This window comes from Balearica regulorum, chromosome 7, assembly GCF_011004875.1.
Source record: "Balearica regulorum gibbericeps isolate bBalReg1 chromosome 7, bBalReg1.pri, whole genome shotgun sequence".
NCBI classification, from domain to species: Eukaryota; Metazoa; Chordata; class Aves; order Gruiformes; family Gruidae; genus Balearica; species Balearica regulorum.
The window spans coordinates 3,137,638-3,156,590 of record NC_046190.1 but is presented as its reverse complement, the minus strand read 5'-3'; the positions used below and the strand labels follow the sequence as shown (position 1 = coordinate 3,156,590).

General features: G+C 41.2%; 2 protein-coding genes across 4 annotated transcripts in view; one reads left to right on the top strand and one right to left on the bottom strand.

Moving 5' to 3' along the window:
• The window catches only part of DOCK1 (dedicator of cytokinesis 1), a 306,953-nt gene that overhangs the window by 123,741 nt on the left and 164,259 nt on the right, over positions 1 to 18,953 (top strand). The window lies entirely within an intron of this gene.
• INSYN2A (inhibitory synaptic factor 2A) overlaps positions 1 to 18,953 on the bottom strand; it is a 45,573-nt gene that overhangs the window by 17,177 nt on the left and 9,443 nt on the right. Inside the window, exon 2 of the mRNA XM_075757639.1 lies at positions 12,515 to 13,700. Within this exon, the coding sequence (XP_075613754.1) occupies positions 12,515 to 13,695 (1,181 nt within the window). The 5' untranslated portion in view covers positions 13,696 to 13,700. The remainder of the gene's footprint in view (positions 1 to 12,514; positions 13,701 to 18,953) is intronic.

Genomic DNA, 18,953 nt, shown 5'->3' with positions numbered 1-18,953 from the left:
TTATGCTCTGATGGGTATGCTCTTTAGATGATATTGATGTTCATCACGCTTTTGATGTCTTACCACCAACGAGGTGGATAAAGACTTCAAGAAATTTTTGTTTTGTTGATGTTTTTATTAAAATATAGTGAAACAAATTATCTCAAGAAGGCACTGGGCCTTTTAAGTGGTTTTGAAGTGACGGTTCTGGCCGCGCTGAATAGCTGAGGAAGCGTAGGCCATGGTTCTCCGTCGGTCTTTGTATAAATGGGTGTTACATTTCCACGCGTGGCCTAGTCCTGCTGTGACTATTTATAGCATAGCTAGTTAAACACACTGATGTTATCTGTCTTTACAGAAGAATGGTTTAAAAAATAAATAGTCTGGTGGAGAACTTCCCCAAACCTTTGTTTCCTACTGTAAAGAATTACAGCGCTAATATTGCTAATAACTATGCTTCAAGAGGAAATTATCCATACTTACTATTAACATAATTTGCCTTTTGGCAGCGTAAGATGACTTTACTCTGTCACGTGTGGTTTAGTCGTCCTTACGAGTTGAATAAGTCATGTTTTAGCTATGTACACTGCAGGAAAATCACTTGCGTGTGTTTTGCAGGTTAAAATAAATCCTGCTTAGCCATATAGGTTTAGTCTAACCTAGGAAAGATTTGCCATTCTAGCTCGATGGAAACCCTCATATATACATATTTGTATCAGCAAAATCATGTTTCTGTTGGATTAATATCTGCCTCTGGTTCCCTTCTAGAATTTCTTTTCTGCCGTCAAACCAGCAGGTACGTACAGGTATAAAACACCTCGGGCCAGCCTTTGGCTCATACAAAGGTGTTCTGAAAAATCACTTGCCCGGCAGACCAGCAGAAAAATTGTTCTAGCCTTACTGCTGCTGTGTTTTCATTACATTCTTAATTACCAATTAGCAGTTTTCATTTATAGATGATAGCGGTACAGCCCGATAAAAATCAAGAGTAGCGTTGTGCTTTGAGCTATTATCATGACACTTTTTTGTTTGATGTCTACAGCTGGATGCAAACATTGAATTGTTTCATGCTTTTCAGAGGTATGTTGGAGTTTGGAGTTTCGTTTTTGTTGGGGTTTTTTTTCCCCCTTTTTTTTTTTCCTCCGTGGCTTTTACCTGAAGATTTTTCTTTTTTCCCTGGGGTTTGTTGGCATTGTTGATTTGGTTCCCCAGTACAAGCCCTGGGAGCATTTTGGTGCGTCTCCCAGTAAAGATGGGCTCCTTATTGTGCATGAAAGGATCTGTTCCTTGTCTTTATGTCACAAGGCAAGAGTTAGCTCCACCAGCAGCGTGGAAGCCCTTGGACTATTCAGAGCAGCGTGAGAGAGAAGGGTGCGTCAGGTCAGGTTTTCTTGTGCTGTGTTTAATTACGTTTGCAGGAGATTGGATGTGTTACGAGTAGAAGCCAGCTCTTAGCGGCTGCTCTGTAGCTCTTCGCAGAGACCCGAGCAGGGCTGTGGAGCTGTCTCGTACCTCTAACAGATATACCCCGCTGGAAGCTGTTGCCCAACTCGCTCAGCAGCATCACATGGACTTGTAGTCAGGATTTGCCTTCATGGCGGTTTTTTCCTGTACAGGTCTGAAGTTACCGGCGCAGCTTTTCTGGGAACCATCAACGTACTTAGCTGCAGCAAAGCTCAGTGCCTGCGCGCTGGAGCACACGTGCAGAAATCCCGTGGCAGAGAGCTGAAGCACAGGCCAGTTTGCTGCTGGGGTGTGTTGGGAGCTGGGGGGGGCACTCACGGAGAGCTGCACTGGTCTAAGCAAAGGCAGCTACGTGCCCCAGATCTGAACGTCGCAGTGCTGGAGGCACTGGGAACTCACGTATGATGTTATCCTTTCCTTCTTAGCTCAGATCCCTGACGGTCAGCAGCAGTGGGGTGGTTTTCTTTAAGTAGTTACAATGGGAGGATTAACTAAACCTTAATGAAGGGAGTTTTCCTCTCTCTGAGGAAAACGGCAGCCCAGGAGTCGCAGGGAGCGTGGGAGGCAGCCCGCGGGCTGGGCAGATGCTTGGAGGGACCAAGGACCGGTCCGTGCTGATCACTGAGTACGGCCACGCAGCCTCTGGCTGCCATCAAAATAGCGGGGAAGACCCTATAGTTGTTATGCTGGGTACAAGTATGTTTTAACACGCACAAAAAAAAAAAAAAAGGGCAAATTCACTAACTTGTTTTTGAGAGGTATTTTTTAACTGATGGCACAGGATGAAAGCAGAAATCCTCCGATGCTCTAAAATAATATTTTTCCACTTTTTTTTTTCTATCTGTCTTGTTATTACAGGGCCGATATTATTAATTTGATTTCTGAAAATACTTTGAAATGTACAGAAGCTCAATGGTGAGATTTTTTCAGACTGTTTCCAAGACAGTAGTTTGTTGTCTTTTACTGAATCCTGACAGTTGGAAGCAGATGACTAATTTTCTTTTTGAGGTATTTGCACTGTGGGCGTATGGCATGACTCCCAAGACAACAATTCAAGTGCTTTCACCCTGTAAATACAGTTTATATTATACTCAGGTTAGTCAGGGAGTGAAGGGTTTTAAAAAAAATACAAATTTTAATAGGGCTGTCTAGTGATTTAAAAGAAACCCCTGAGAATGGAGAGAATTAAAATGTTATTTCAAGTGAAATCACAAAATCTTATAGGAATTAGGTGCATATAAAGTCTAGCGTCTCTGTTGACTGTTTGTGCCTCTGTTGTCTCATCAGAAAAATCAGGAGGATAATTAAAATGTCAACTCTTTGTATTAATAATAATTCAGGGAATTTGTTTGCTCTAGCTGAGTAGCAACTGTATTGCTGGTGTGTAATTCTTAGGCCAAACACTTCCAGTGGGTTATCGGGGAGCGCGCTCCAGTAGCTGCACTAGGATGAGGTCTGTCTCCTTACCCCCTGCGCTCTAAATCTCTGTCCTGTGCCTTGCTCCTCACCTCAGAGCATCCTTACTCAGATGCCCTGAGATTCCTGAACCCACAGCTTATCACCGGCTCTGCTGCACCCGTCCTTTTACTGCAGCTCCAGAGCGTGTTATGTTCCTCTTCTGAGCTCCCATTCCTCCTCCACCCCCAAATCCACCTAATTTTAAATTAGTTTCTTCTGCGTGTAATTTTTGGGACTAGCTGGGGCAATGCGTTCAGTGGTGTAGTCATCAGGCAAAAATCCCTGCCTGCGGCTCGTGCCCTCGCGCCTCCCTGTCGCTCCTACCCTCGGCGGAGTTGTTTCTCAACTCCCCGCACTGTGGCTAATTGCCCTTCGTCAGCCACAGCGCAGAGATTCATAATGCGCAGTTCTAATGCAAATGAAAGCCTCTCAACCGATCAGACCAAGGGGTATTTCATAGGTATGAACTAATAACGTGTTTACGGGTGAATAGCTGTATTAAAACACAACCCCTTGGATTCTGCATGACTCGGGCTTTTAAATTAAGATGCCTACTAACAGGTGTTGTTTCTATAAAGGAGGGAAGATAGGAGAAATAAGAAGTCTGGGTTATTTTTTTCCAAAGCGATTGAGATTTCAGTGCAAGCTGAAATACTCTGTGTGCATTACATATAAGCGTGCTTACAATAATAACTACATCAGCCACACTATATGCAAACCAAAGAGCTTGTTTAAAATTCTAAATATTACGCATAGCACGAAATTAAGACTATGGAGTACGATTGCTGGCCACTGATCTTGCTGATTGTGTGGCACTTGCAGGAGGGATGGGGAATTGTATGGAGAAAATAACAGCAGGAAGGACCCTGGAAGTGCTGAACTCTTTCTCTTGCAGCTTGAGTAACTCTTTACGGCTCTCAGTACTTCATATTTTCTCACTTCCTTAATTAATGATAGTTTGAGATTTCACTGCAGTAAGGAGAATCTGTAAAGCAGCAGTTTGGCATTTGCTTGAGCTTTGTACAGAGATGTTCAGAAAGTCTCATCCCTGGGAATTTTTTCTGAGCTCGTACGGACGACAACAAAGTAAACAAATCTCTTCACGTTTACCAAAGAGATGACCTAAGTCATGCCAGGTTGAACTATTCCAGAGTGTAAATTGCCTTGTTAATGTCAAAATACCTCTGCTCATTCTACAATCCAGTCTCTCGTGCTGAATTGTCAGACCACACTCGGCTTCTATCATGTCTTCTCAGGATATTGGAACGAAGAGAAGAAAAACACAGTATATGCAGTACAGTGCTGTCTGTCCTCTTCTGGTTTGTTCATGCAGCAAGTGACGTGGTGAAGAACGTTCTCCATCACCATCTTACTAGTAAAAGAGGGCTGAGCGCAGCTGGACGTGTTTGGAGAGATTTCCACGCTCCCTTCGAAGGGCAGTTTTCCTTCTTGGTCGAGCTGTGACACAGCTGATTCCTATGCTGCTGCTCCATGGGATGCAAAACCAAACCATCACAATAAACTGCGGCAAAAAGCTCTGAATTGTCTCAATTTCACTTAACGTATTCTATTAAACTGCTGCTTTTCTAAGTCTTTGTTTATAATATGGAAAAAATGGTTCAATGACAGGGAAGAGTAACTTGGTGCTGACTGCAGACAGTGGATACATGCTCTGCATGTTTTAACTTGGTTATCTATTTACACATCAGTCCTGGAAATTCCTCTGGATTTGCAAAGCCCAAAACAAAGCCATTAAGAGAACTTATGAAACAGTATAGACCTCGTTATTTTTTCAAGGATCTGTAATTAAACAAAGAAGTGACAGAGGGGTGGCATGCAGGGAGGATGGACAGCCATGTGCCTAGGAGCTGCTCTCTTAAAAGATGTCATCCTCCAGTTTCTGAAATAGTCCACAGATATTTGAATCCAGCTCAGCTCTTCGTCGTCTCCCATGCTTGCTTACCCTCAGTTCTGTGAACATGGTACAGAGGAGCTTTTTTTTTTTTTTTTTAAAGACTGAACTGCATGTTTATGTCTTGATTCTGGAACCCGGGAGCCTCAACAGTTTAAAAACAAAGTGCCCCTCTTCAGACAAGTCTTTTTACTAAAATTGTCCAGTCAAAATCCATTTTTCCCTAGTCAGGATAAGAGATGAGTATATCTTTGTGTAAGCACAGGGGCTCAGAAGTAGGTGTCAATTAGAAATCTGGGGATTAATCTCTTGACGAATGAACAGCAGTGAGAAATCTGACACTATAAAGCTCATTTTGTCTCATTTTTACATGACTGGAGAGCTACCTGGCTCATTGCTCTGTCTCTTTGGATTCTAATACTACCAACAGTCAAAATGCAGTTATTAAAGGATTACTCTAATTGTGTAAAGTGAAAACTGGTAATTCAGTACCTAAATACCTTCCTCTTTAAAAGACTGGTTTAGCAGAAAAACTCTCCTTGCAAGTCTGTAATTTGGACAGCTCGGTGACAGTTGGAAAAGCTTCCCTTATGATGTGCCGTAATTCATATGGATATATCGAGCAAGAACGGAGACTGCTTATGCTTTTTTTTTAATTGTTCATTATAAGATTTCCCCAGTATTTCCAGATTGGAATCGTGGAAATTTGCTTTTATTGGCCTTTGGGTCACTGCAGCCAATCTGATGGAAAAGTCTTGAACCTTAATTTCACTTCAGAGCCTGAAGCGCTGCTGAACCCTGCTGAAATGGGGAGCTGTGGTGGGGAAGGAGATTTAATCTTGGTTTTAAAGTCTGCTGAATAGCAACTAGATATAAATCAAATGATTTTTCTGAATATGTCAAATACTTTTTCTTCAAATTGTGCCTGTGTAGTATATGCAGGTAAATAGCTGGAATGTATTAGTAAAATAAGTTACATTTCTGAGACTCGGCATGCTCCCAGTGTAACTTTTTGAGAAAACAGAGTAAGCATTAAGAGCAAGTAACTTTGTTAAAAAGATGATGTTTCTTTTGTTGTTATTGTTGTTTTATGTTTATTCCAGGTACTAGATGTTTCTAATAGTTCACTTTTCGTTTTCGTTGATTAGGATTTGCTTGTTCAAAACCTCCTACTGCTATATTCCTAACAAAGAGTGTCTACTAGCTGTAAGCTATGACAGTGCTCCTTATCTTAAATGCTACAGCATCGAGATACTCCTGAATACCTATGACATATGTTCCAGGAATGTCTGTGAACTGTGAAAGTTTTACCCTTTTTATCCACTTTGACAATTTGATTGGAAGCTTTGATGATGAGCAACAGAATAAATTTGTCCAACTCAAATGAAAAATCCTATCCAAAATATAAATCTCATCATGTTTTGAAGGTCTATAAAATGCTGTGCTATGAAATCCTCCTGCTACTTGCCCTTGTAGATCTAACTCCAGATTGTTTTTTGTGATCTAATTGAGAAAAAGTGTCATATGAGGTTGAACCTTGGGTGACGCTGGATCTTTTAACTTGAATGATACTGGATCTTTTAATGATCGATCTTACATAATCAGCTTTCATTCGGAGTTACTGAGAATTTAAATAAGAGGGCTCAGGGGTGCTCCTGTGGACTGATAGTAGGTATTGAAATAATTTCCATTAGACGCGGTTTTGGCAACTAGTGAAGTTGTTCCAGCGACGAGGTATGTTGAAAGGTGACAGCGTGTAGCGTATTGCTCTGCCACGTCCGCTTGATTTGTGCGTGGGGGGATGCAGAAGGGAGAAGGCTGGACTGCTGTTTCATAGCTTGGACAACCAGGTTACTTACGGTGAGGGCCGGTAAATGGACTTTTATGGCATCTTAATACTTCTCCTGCTTTCAGGGAAGGGAAAGTGAGCATCTGAGTGATGGCTGAGGGATGAACTGTACTTGGGCAAGGGGGACGGGACTTGTCACGAGTCCACGTGCAAAGAGGTCGTCCTAAAACTGCCTTAGTGACCTAACAGGAAAGCATAAATTGTCATGTCCTGCACTTTGCTTCAGTAGGGCTCCAAGTTTATCGCGTGACACATACACCTTTTGGGCAATGATGAAGCCTGGCAGTTCAGCTATTGATAATTCGAATTAACTGTATACTTAGCAAAAGAGACGGAGTAGTTACCTGAATGGCTGTAAGGAAAGGAAAGGAAGAGTGTTCTGTTGCTGTTGAACTAGAAAATGGTATATATGGATTAGAATTAAAAAAACCCACCCAATCATCCACTGGCCCAAGGACTGCAAGATCCACAAAGCACTGATCTGTGCAAAAATTATTTCTTTTCCTTGACTAAGGAAGATGCATCCAAAGAGATTTCCTGTCTCTGTCTCAGAAAGGTGAATTGTTATAACTTCCAAGGAGTTTTGGTCTGTCTGTGTTTGGGAATGATCTGTAAATGATGCATACTCTGAAATACAACTGTAGTGAGGGTAAAGAGATGAGAATTTAGGAGGTGGTCTCGGGTACAGTAATAGTCAGAATGAATGTGACCACTCCAAAGGAGAGGCAAAACGGATGCACATAAAGATCACAGAGTTGAAAATAAAGCTGGTCATCGTAGTCCTTTTCCAAAAGACTGCTCTTGCAGTCTCTTAAAACCTGGTGCCACTCAGTATATGATACAATTTGTGCATCACAGATGAAATTTGTTGTATACTTTCTGGTTTTCATATATTTATTTGTAGTGCAGCTGTCTTCTGCTGTTAAGCTTATCTATCTATTGCTTCCCTCCATTCCCGAGTTTTCTCTTAGAAACAATTTTCTTTAACTTTTCCTTTGCCATGTCTGTAATTGAAAAAGCAAAAAAACCCAAAGGTGGGATGGAAATCCCAAATGAAACCATGTCATATCATTTCTGCAGCTAGCCCGTCACTTCCAAAGGCTGTGTTTTCAAAGCCTGTATTCTTAGAAGCTCTTTAAGCTTTCTTTTCTCCTTATGTGGCATAAGGAACTCCTTGGTTTTTAAGAGTATTGCCTCGTGTGTGTAGATGGATTGAGTTAGACAGCAGAGGTTGTTACTACCTTTATTTGCTCTGTCTCCTTCGTCTGAGCTGAATAGCTGGATTGGACTTGGAAGTAGCTCCTGTAAAAGGAGAAAAGCAAACAATCGGGGCAATAATTGCTTTGGCTATCTGACTTTGATTTACCATCATTCCTGAGTCAGGATGATAAGTTTATGCTCAGCTCTTGTGACCTTGAGGATGACTGCTTGCAGTATTTTTCAGACAGAAGTACTAGGGTGAGGATGCTGTCTCTGCACTGGGTGAAGCTCTCCTCTCCTCTTTGGTTTAAACATCCATCCAGACACGCACAGTATTGGTTTATTTTCTGCTTAGAAATGATAATAAGAGACACAAATATCCCTTATTCATTGGAAAACGTGAAATGACATTAAAATTCCGTCCATGAGAACATGTTCTTTCTAAAGCCTCTTCGAAGGAGCCTGGGACTGCTTGTTTCATGAATGTTTGTTGAGAGCTCTTTAAATTCCTGAACCACTGTCGACTAATAAATGAATATAAATTATCTCTGAAACAGGTTCGTTTAACTCCTGTCTAATGTGTAGCATTTGGCCTGTCAGAGTCAAAATACTGTGACTTATTTTTGTATGGCAAATTTAGTACTTTGTTTATTAAAATTGCTGATTTATTGTATAATGAGAAGGGCCTAGATTGCTGTTACTTTTCACGGTAAGGGTTTAAAGGACAGGTCAGCTGGATTCTCCAGCTGCAAAATGTTTGTGATTATCTGTTCATCTTCTGTTATGTATTTTCTAGGTGTTAGTTAGCCAGGTTTTGGAATTAGTGACTTGCGTTTTGCTTTCAATCCTGTCGGCCTTAGTGAGGCTCCATACAGAGCAGAGTTTGGCTGGCTTCACTGAATGCGCTGTATCTGAATACAGACAGGTGTGTCTGTAGTTGATAAAGATTGCTAATAGTTTACTAGAAGAGAAAGCAAATGTCATTCCGGGCATAAAACTTGGTTTTTGTTGTAAAGTTGCACCTTGCATCGTGTAATATTCACCGTTTTTCCATCTTTGAGCTGGAAGTCCGAATCAAAGCTGTAGCTCTGTTACTTTTCTTCACGTGTGACTTAACACAAATGTCGTTGAATGCCCTTTGCTGTGATGTAATTTCTTTTTTTTTTTTTTTTTTTTTTTTTTGGTAGAAGCTTCCACGTAGTAAGATATAATTACCATTTTGCCAAAGATTTAATAAATAATGATGCACATAAGAAATACACAGTTTTAATAATCTCATTGGATCTTGGGGGGTGTGTGTGTGTCACAGGCTAGGGATAATGATTTCTACCCCTGTCCCTGACTCTACTAGGTATTATTTAGATAGATTTAACATATTGAAGTTCTGTAGTACCTGATGGTAAGAGCTGTGCTTCTTGACGGCTAGAATTTTGCAGTCTGTGACCAGTAACTGGGGCCTGATCCCCTGCCAGAGGCAGAGGGAGGTCACGCTGCACCCTCCAAGTCTCAGATTTGGCAGAGCGATGCGAGCCCTCGGCTCCGCGGAGCGTCAGAGCTGCTCTGTGCTTTGCCGCCGCCGCTGCTGCTGGTTTTTCCCTTTCTTTTCAGCAGAGTCGAGTGCTGTATGTTGTTGCTAATTGCAGATAATGTAGTACTGACATTTTGAAAAGTATACATGGATGATATTCACCCAAAGGATGATACTGCTATCTTCAGAGATGCTGATACAGTTTTGCTGGCATAGACTCATTTAGTGATGAATTGCAGTAATAGCAGTTCAAGACCTACAGCATATTAGTGAAAATGAATCCGCTGAGCACTAGTCCCATGGCACTACAACAGCACTTAAAGAACACCGATTTTTCTTGAAGGGAGTAAAATCTGATTAAAAGATTTAGCTGCAGGTTTGGGTTTGTTGGGTTTTTTTTAACCAGCAGTGTGTTATTTGTATTTGTTTCTTGACGTATGTTATTGTAAGGAATTTAATATACATAAGAAAACCAGGAGAGTGCCATAAACACAGAACATTGGTTTGTTTTAGCAGGTGGAAGACTTATATATGCTACAGTAAGCAGAGGCGTAGCAGTAGTATTGCTTTTAATTTCATGTTATAAACTGACCTAACACCTGGTTAGAACAGGAAAAAAGATCAACATGCTAAATTGAGAAGATACGTAATAGTGTACACAGTGGTGGGTCTCTGTGGCAAAAACGTAGAAATGAATGCAATAATTGGAAAGAATTATCCTAATAAAAGGATGGGGCAACCTATTATTGAAATAGTTGTCTAATTTGAAGGAAACAGGGATATAGACAGGCTTCATGTTAATAATGCATTGGTGCTTTGCATGAGAACAGAGTGTTCTTTCAGTTCTGCAGCGTGATCCGTGGGCAACAGAAATGTCCCAAGCATAATGCTGGAGTCCCTTGTGCAACCTCCTTTAAAATCACACAGGTGATAGAAAATCAGAGGGATCTGGAATACAGGAATTCCTAAACCAGGAGAAAATATGCAAGTCTGCATCTCCCTTCTTTCCTCCTTCCCCACCTCTACATCCTTCATGCATGCTTGGGCCATGCCTGGAGCATGTGGAAGAGTGGCTGCAAGCGGCTACAAGTAGAAGCCTTTTTCTGCTCTCGGTAGGTTTTAAGGCAGCACCTTCGTACGCCGTTGTGTTTAAAACAACCCCCCTATCTGAAATCTCACTTTGATTTGTAGATACTTTGCTTCCAATCTTTATAATTAGTCTTGACCACTGGTATAACTGCCACTGGTTACGCTTAATGTCAAAGAATCATTAAAATATTTTAATAGTCCCTTCCACATACCACAACATGTTTGAAAAGATTTCAAAATGTGTGATGTGTCTTTCAGTGGTGATTTCACCGCTGCTGGGGAACCCGTGACGGGGAAAGTAAAGGAGCGCTAATAAATAGGCTCGTTTTGGTCAAACGTAATGTAGTCCTGCAGACTCTGATACACAAGAGAGATTGTGAAGAACTGGGCTTTATGGATAGTTCCACTATTTCAGGGCTAATATAGGCTCCAGCTTTGTCAGGCTGACAACTTCAGCAGGATTATTTGCAGATAGGAGCAATCATCGATAGTTTGGGCAAGGCCTCTTTTTGTGCTGAGAGCAGGGATACACTCCTAATGCTGGCTACGTTTAACGGGTCTGCTTATGGGAGGGCAATAAAAAAAAAAAAGTATTTGATGGACCTGTTGCTCTACTATCTTTGGGAAAAGATAAAAACCTGATATATAACTGTATGGAGGGAGCACTGGTATTTATAGCAGATGACTTTGTGGGTAGATGTGTGTGTTCACACACACAGGGTTCTCAGTGATCAGATGAGGACTCACGATAAAGAAATATTTTTCTGTATTTTGTGATTTGACAAGCAGCGTGCCACTTCTTTCCAATTCTGTTGCATTTTCTGCAAGTTAAGAAAGTCAGAGGAATACTTTTTCTGAATAATAATTAAAAAAAATAAATCAGTAAGTCTGTGTTGCTTTCAGCTAGATCAAGAAGCTTCCCACTCTGAAGATCCAAGATGTGACAAGGTATTCTAAAAATACCATAACCAGCTGTAAAATAAACTGAAAATGCTGAGGCTCTGTTGACAGCATTGTCGAACAGCTAAGATGTTTTTTTAATGAAAAACATTTTGAATTTTTAGGATTAACAAGATGTTTTCTGCATTCCTAGAGAAAGAGTTGAATTACAAATGTTAAGATGTACCTCTTTGACTCAAATGAAAACATGTGCTGCTTCAAGTGGCACGAGCTGCTGGCTTCTAATTCTAAAATCCGGATTTCTTCTGACAAATTATGATTTAATTACCAAAGTATTTAAAAGCACACAAACAGTGCACATACATTTTGAGGTGCATTCGCTGAATAAAATTTAGTGAACTAAGGCAAGTCAGTCTGCAAAATACTTGTTAAGGTAATGTAAGAGACGGGTTGAACTGTCTAGGTAAAGACTAAAGGTTGTCCTGTGTTAAGAATAACTATTATTTGTAATGCCTTATAGGTGGATTTAAGTAACATTAACTTAAGGATAAACAAAGTTTTGTTTCTTTATGCTTGAGTTTGTCGTCTGCTGTAAAGAAGACTTTGATATTCAAAGTTTTCATTTAATTTCCTTCTGAAAGAAATATCATTGAAAATTCAGAAGGTGAAAGTAAACCAGACAAGATTCGTATGCTATTAATGGAATTATATTAAGAGTTGTAATAATATCCCTTAATCTTAAAAAGGTAAGTCTCTTACAGAATTAAGGTTTTTCTGCTGCTTTTCATGCCGTGTGAGGTATTATGGTTAATACAAGTTGCTGATGTGAAAGCATCCTTGCTAATCCTGTTCGGAGAGCGGCTCGTTCTGCGCTCGTTAGAAAAGGTACAAGAGGAGATACGATAGGCCCTTCGTTAAATAACTACTTAATTACATCCTAGGCCAAGCAGATACCAAATCTGCGATTACTGCTGGCAGGTTTAGCCTGCGTGAGCAGCGCCACGTGTAACGGCTCGGCGTGCTGCAGGGGAACGCGCGGCGGCTGGTGCAAACCTATGTTAGCAAATTCAAGGGCAGGACTTGTTAGAAAAGGCATTTAAAACAGCTTATACTCGTTTAAAAAGTTTCTACTCACCCTTCTCTGTGAGCTTCTCCTTTCTCTAGCTCCTGTATAACACCCAACAACACTTTTATGGTTTCCTGACTAGAGCTGATCAAATTCTCCATCATCTGAAGCTGCGCTTTCAAGTCCACAACTTCCGTGTGAGGCACGATTTGTTGGCATTCCTCGCTCACCGCGACGGCCGTCTGGCAAGGCTGACTCTCCTCCATAGGCGAAACGTTTATCTGAAGGGTCTGTTCGTTACATTCGGTGGCTGTGCACTGCGCCTGAGACGAGCAGGCTCGAGCATCTCCCGCCTGGGGCTGAACACCGTTCAGGTGCACGGTCCTCTTTTTGTCCTCCTCGGCTGTCGGGCACGGCGACCAGTCGGTCTCGGCCGCGAGGTTTGGCAGGTCGGTCTGCGAGGCGTTTGAACCGGCCGCCGGCAAATAAACGGTGGCCACTTCAGTCTTGAAGACCCTCCCGTGGAGGGGCTGGGCGACCTCCTCGCTCCCCGGCCGCCCCGCCGCCTGTTTCCCTCGGCCGGGCTCCTCGGAAGCGGGGTCTTCCGAGTTTGGGAGAGGAGGAGGAGGCGGCAGCTCTTTGGGAGAGCTGTGCAAATCGCTGCCTTTCCAGGCCTCGGCCCCGTTGTCGCGAGCCCCCACGTTGGTGCGTTCGTTGAGGTGGGAGATGAACTCCGCCGTCTGCAGGCTGCCGGCCTTCTTGCTCCACGGAACGGCCTCCCCTGAGCTTCTGCCGTCTTTGTCCTTAACATCTATTAGAAACCCGTTGTTTTGACTCTTAAAGGTGTCGACAGTCGAGGCGCTTTTAAGAATATTCCCTTTTTTCCGGTCCAGAGGAAAGGTCTGGTAACACTTTTTAAGATCGGGTGAAGTCTGAACTCCTGTGCTCTTGGTGACGTTGGGTATCGACCTCCGGGCAGGCACTGTCATGTACTTGCGATACGCCGTTTTGTAGGAGACGGGCTTGGCGTCTCTCTTGTCGGGATCCTGTGTGGTGGACAGCTGTTTGTCCCGCTGCTCGTTCTGGGCCTCGCAGATATCTTTAAATCTCACCTGGAGGGCTTTGTTTCGTTTCTTAATCTGCCGGTTGGGATCCAGTGCGTATTTCATCTCCAAAGCGAGCGAAGCCGCTGGCTCAACTTCGCTTTCCGAGGTGGTGAGTAAGCATTTGCTGGGCTCCTTACTCACCATGATGCCTGCATTCAAAAACAGTTCAAAAGGCTTCATGTTACCACAGAAATGCTACTTCCCCCCCCAAGTTTCCAATATTTGAGCTACTTTTCTCTGCTTTGACTGAAACGGCTGCCACTCGCATCCTTTTTGCTCAATTCTCTGAAGTCATAGTCCTTCCTATTAGACTTTGGTGTATCGCTAGAAAATTGTGCCTTTTATCTGGCTTTGTTAATGCCCGCTCCTCAGAGAGCCCTTCAGAGAGGAGCGGGGCTCAACCTGGGTTTTGGGGCACCAAGAGTTTTTTCCAGACCCCTTTTCAGAGGCCGGGCACCGCGGCCGTCACGCCAGGGTGTGAGCTCAGCACTCCGACTTCCCTGCAAGGGAACACGGGCTCTGGGGAAGCGAGTCATTTGAATTTACTTCATAGTTAATAAAAAGTACAGGGAAAATGAAAATAAGTGGTTTTGCACAAATAAAGTCTAGAGCACTGATAACCCTTAATGCTCCTTTAATGGAAACATTTAGTAGCAAGAAGTGTCTGAGCGGCATTATTTCTTACAGCATACCAAACCCGTTTCCTCTGTGGAGTGTACCCTGCATCTTTGCAAGAAATTAATTGGTCGTTAGAGGTGTCATTATTTGGATTTTTAAAAAAATTTACCTCATAGCTAAACCTAAAACCTGGATGTAGATTAATTATTATTAGCAACTGGTTGGTATGCATAAAGTGTATGAACTATTGAAGTTTGTGGAAGAAGTCAGCAGTATATCAATTAAGGTTTTGCTTCAAATGCAAAACAACCCATCCTTTCCTAAAAGCAGTAATATGCCTTTATAATAGAGCTTCTTATCCCAAAGGATCCTAAAGCGCTAAAAAGAAAAAAAACCCACAAAAACCCTGTGATGATTCACAGAAATTACTTAATCTGCTATTGAAATATAAGCACCTCCTCAAGGATGAAAAGATGCCAACTGCTTAACACAGCACATAGCAAAAAAAAAAAAACAAAACCAAAAAAAAAACCCAAAACCAAAACCCAACAGCTCTATCGTTGCACAGATCTTACGGGATCTGTAGTAACTGGGTAGTTAAGACCTCATTTTTACACCTCATTTGAAGTTGTCGGTTTTTTTTACAAATTTCTCCCTAATGCCGAGATTTACAGAATTACCAAATTCCCACTTAATCCAAGTATCCTGCATGTATTTCCTATTTAAACACCAATCTACCCTCCGAGGTACTCAGAGTAAAATGAATAAAGGGACTTTCAGGTGTGGTATTTGAAATACATTTTAAATTAAAAATCTTTTGTCTATTTAATAAAAAATGTGAAACTCTTGAAGAGTTCAGTGCCGCAATGGTGTATGTTTTATAAAGTCGGTTCAGTGGCACAAGTGAGTGAATCCTTATGACTAGTCTATATTTAGTTTAATTTAAGAAAACACAATGGAGAAATTATTTTCAATAGAAAATTGAATGTTTATAGGTTTTTAAAAGTAATAGTAATATTTCCCAAAAGTTATTAAGACACACAAATGTGCACGGCAGACAATCTGTGTACTGCGAGGTTGGACTTCTGGGTTATCAAATTGCTTTCAAAAATCTCAGGCAAATACGTCATTACTTAATTTTTTTTTTCCCATGTTTTACTTCCCTGGTCCCAGTAAGTTGCAAACAAGTAACTGAAATATTCCAGAATCCGTCTAGTTTGCCTTTTTCTATCGAACTGGTGAGGTTCAGGTAGTGGGGAGGGAGCAGCAGGGAGTTTAGAAGGGGAAGTTTGTATCTGAATCTGCGTGATGTAGTGGAAGGTCTGTAGAAGGCAGCAAAAAGAGGGAAGAGTCAGGATAAAAACATTCAAATAATAGCATCTGAGGTTGCTAGATACTAGTTTTCAAACTAGTTACCTTCCAAAGATGGTGACGGTAGGAAATACAGACGTACATCCATCTATCTGTCTGTCTAGGGGGGGGAATTTTGGAATGCTTTCGTGAATACTGAAGTGCTGCGTAAGATCCGAACCTGATCCATTAGCCTGCAATTTCACAGACGTTGGCTTTAGACACAGCTAAAATATGTTGTTAAAACTACTGTCAAAACCAAAAACTCTGCACTTTCATTAATGTGGAACTACTGGAAGCAAATCTTCCGTAATGGTCTGGTAAATTAATGACTTTACTGAAAAACTAAATACAGTAACACAACAGCCATTATATCCATTAGTTTTCAAATCTGCTAATGCGAGTTCATGCACTACTAAGAAATTGTAGCAAATACGAAATGTTGCATTTACAAAGATGTGAAATATTCAGTAATTACGCCTGAAAAGAGGGCACATGTTTTTACCCGTAAAAGGCTTACAAAAATTGCTTGTTGGATCTGAAAGTCACTTCTTACAAACATCTCCTACGACATCTCAGCTGTCAAAGTGAGTTTTCTGGCACGTGGTTACTTGACGGCAGGATCCACTAACATACAATTTATTCTAAAGTATTGGCTTGATGTTTTCTTAGTGTACCTCTGACCTGTCTCAATTTTCAGATTATTTGAGATATCACTTTAATCCCATAATCTTTGGGGGTTTCAGATCACTGGATCTGTTTGGAATGGCTTCAGGGATGGAATTAATGGAGTCCATAACCCAAATGAAACCAGGAGCCTGGTGATGTTCTACGGAACAGAATTAGATAAATGGGGTACTATATTCTGTGATGCAGTTAATTTTAAGCGTGTCTTTAATAGCCAATAAATTGATTCTTCAAAAATTGCTGGTCTCCCGTTCCCAATCATGCAGGCCTGATTGATTTAGCTAATCTAGAGTTTTCTGTTCCCGCTAGTAGCTTGTGCTAATAATTTTATAGATATCTGTGATTAAGAATGACAACAACCAAAAGAACTAGCTGTTTTTAAGCCCTGCTCGGATGTCAGGGTCTCCAAGGGGATCCGTATGTGCGCATTTGATAAGAGAACGGGTGAGCAAACGGTTAGTTGATCGCGAGTTAAGTATTTAACACGGCAGAGTTTTATATAATACTTTTTTGGGTTGGGATTTTTTTTCATTTTTGTTTTGCACAAGGTGTTGACTCCAATTTTGGCTTACTTAAGCACCAGCATTTACAGCGTTATCTCCTGGGGACGCCTTGCTTAACCATTCAACCCGTACTTGAGATCAGACCGTACCAGAGGTCTGCCCTCCGTCCGCTGGTGTTGGTGCCAGCAGCATTCCGAGCCGTGTCCCGGGGACAGGAGCATGCCATGGGCACAGCCGGCACCCCGCCGGGGCGGCTGCAAACGGAAATCTCTCGATGTGATGTCTGTCCTTTCCCTGCACCGCCTAGCTGTAATTCTGCTGCCCGTTACTCCGCTCGGGAGTGTTTTCTGGGACACAGGGCAAGGCTGGCGTACATAAAATGCACGGCTGGGAAAGACGATAGAGGCTGAGGGATTTTTGGAGACTGTAGGAAACTCCTGAGATGGAGTTTCTCAGTTTGCGTGAGGACTGCGGAGTTTATGGCTTACTCTGTCAGGGGGCTAATAAAGGCTTTGAATTTGAATTTTAGTTGCAGATGCTAATTAAATACAGATCATAGATTTAAACTTTTTGTCTGTAGTTATTCGAAACAAATCCTGATTGCAGGAGATGATTTGCTAAGTTAAATACATAAATAATCACAGAGCTTATTTTTCAGTTTTTAGCCTTGATTTGTTTATAAACTTCCGGCTGATTACCCTTAAGCAGTGTTCCCTTATGTTTGAATATGGAAATAAACTTTTAAATAATAATAATAAAAAGTGATGCACAGAGAAGCCTTAAATTAGTATAAAGTCTTCAGGGTAAGTTATGGAAACCACCTTCTTTATTATTTCAGGTTCTCCATAGTGTGTTTTATTCAATTAAATAAATCCTTCCCTTTCAGTTCTCCATTTATTGATGCTGTCCAGATTTCTTCTCCTCAGTTCAGCAACGCAATGGGCATTTCTAGGAAGGAGACCTATTTTATGTGATTCACGCCTCAATGATGAGGAGCTGTGGGTTCCCAGCAGTCTGCTTGAAGTCTGTGGCAGCAGGTAAAGCTTAGGTACAGCAGTAAATCTTTGCAGGACCTCCACTCTTAATCCCAAACTCTGCAAAGTCACTGCACTGGAAGGTGAATTACGGCGTGGAATTTCCAGACTGATTTGTTAATGAAGGAAAAAGAGATTTGTAGCTTACCTTATAATTTGAATTTTATTTCTGTCAGTTTTATGATACAGAACTATACTCAAAGACTAAATGTGTTAATAAGCAGAGTGGAGTTAAACTTTCCAAGTTCTAAATGCAGAGGAAAGGTATAGATTTCAGTCTCTGTATTTTCAGACCAAATGAAGGCTTCAGAGATGCAGCTGTAAACTTCTGTGCATGTATTAAGAGCACATGGGGGTTTTGTACACGTATGTAATAGCTTAAAGGAAAAATAATGCAAGGGAATGCAAATAATTGGGCTTTACCCTGTAGAGGAAGGCTCGTGAGTGATCTGCAACGTCTTTAGGCTTCTGAGTACACCGAGGCTATCCTTTCCCATGAGAAGTTCCATGGCCTCGTATGCCATGTTTCTATGTCTAAATAGAATCATAACGCTTCATAATGCATATTTGTTGTTCAAAAACTGGTCAATGTCTATAAGTCACCTTGTAAGTGTATATGTAGAATATAACACACTTCTGTCACTAAAAATAGACATTTGAAAGAAACTTGGATTTACTTCATGTAAACAAATACAATATAGAAGCCTATTCTATGTTAATTCTAAGTATACCATTGCGTAAACCAGTGATGGCAAGCTGAAAACACGAATGATCTTAGGCAATTATTAATTACTAGTTGTTTGCAGAAACTTTTCCTGTGTGTTACAAATTTTTACTAGGGTTTTAATACACAAGTGTGAGGATAAAATATGCCTTCTGGATAAATTCAGGGGTGTAGGTATGCCCAATTTTTGTGGTGTAAAAAGAACTGATGACTGTTATTAGGGACACACCCCCCCCGATGTATCTATTGACATACAAAACTGATGTGGTAGACCAGTCTGTCTTCCTTTTATCAGAATCGTTCATGTAGAATAATAGAGTTAGCAGCGCTGGTAAATGTCAAACTAGTAGGTTTTTTTAAAATCTGTTTTAAACCCTTAGGCACTGAACTTGAATTTTCTCTCTCTTGAACTTCCTTATTTATTGCTCAATACTGAATTCATTCTTATTGCTGCATTTATGTATTCTGTATTTTATCAAGTAGAGG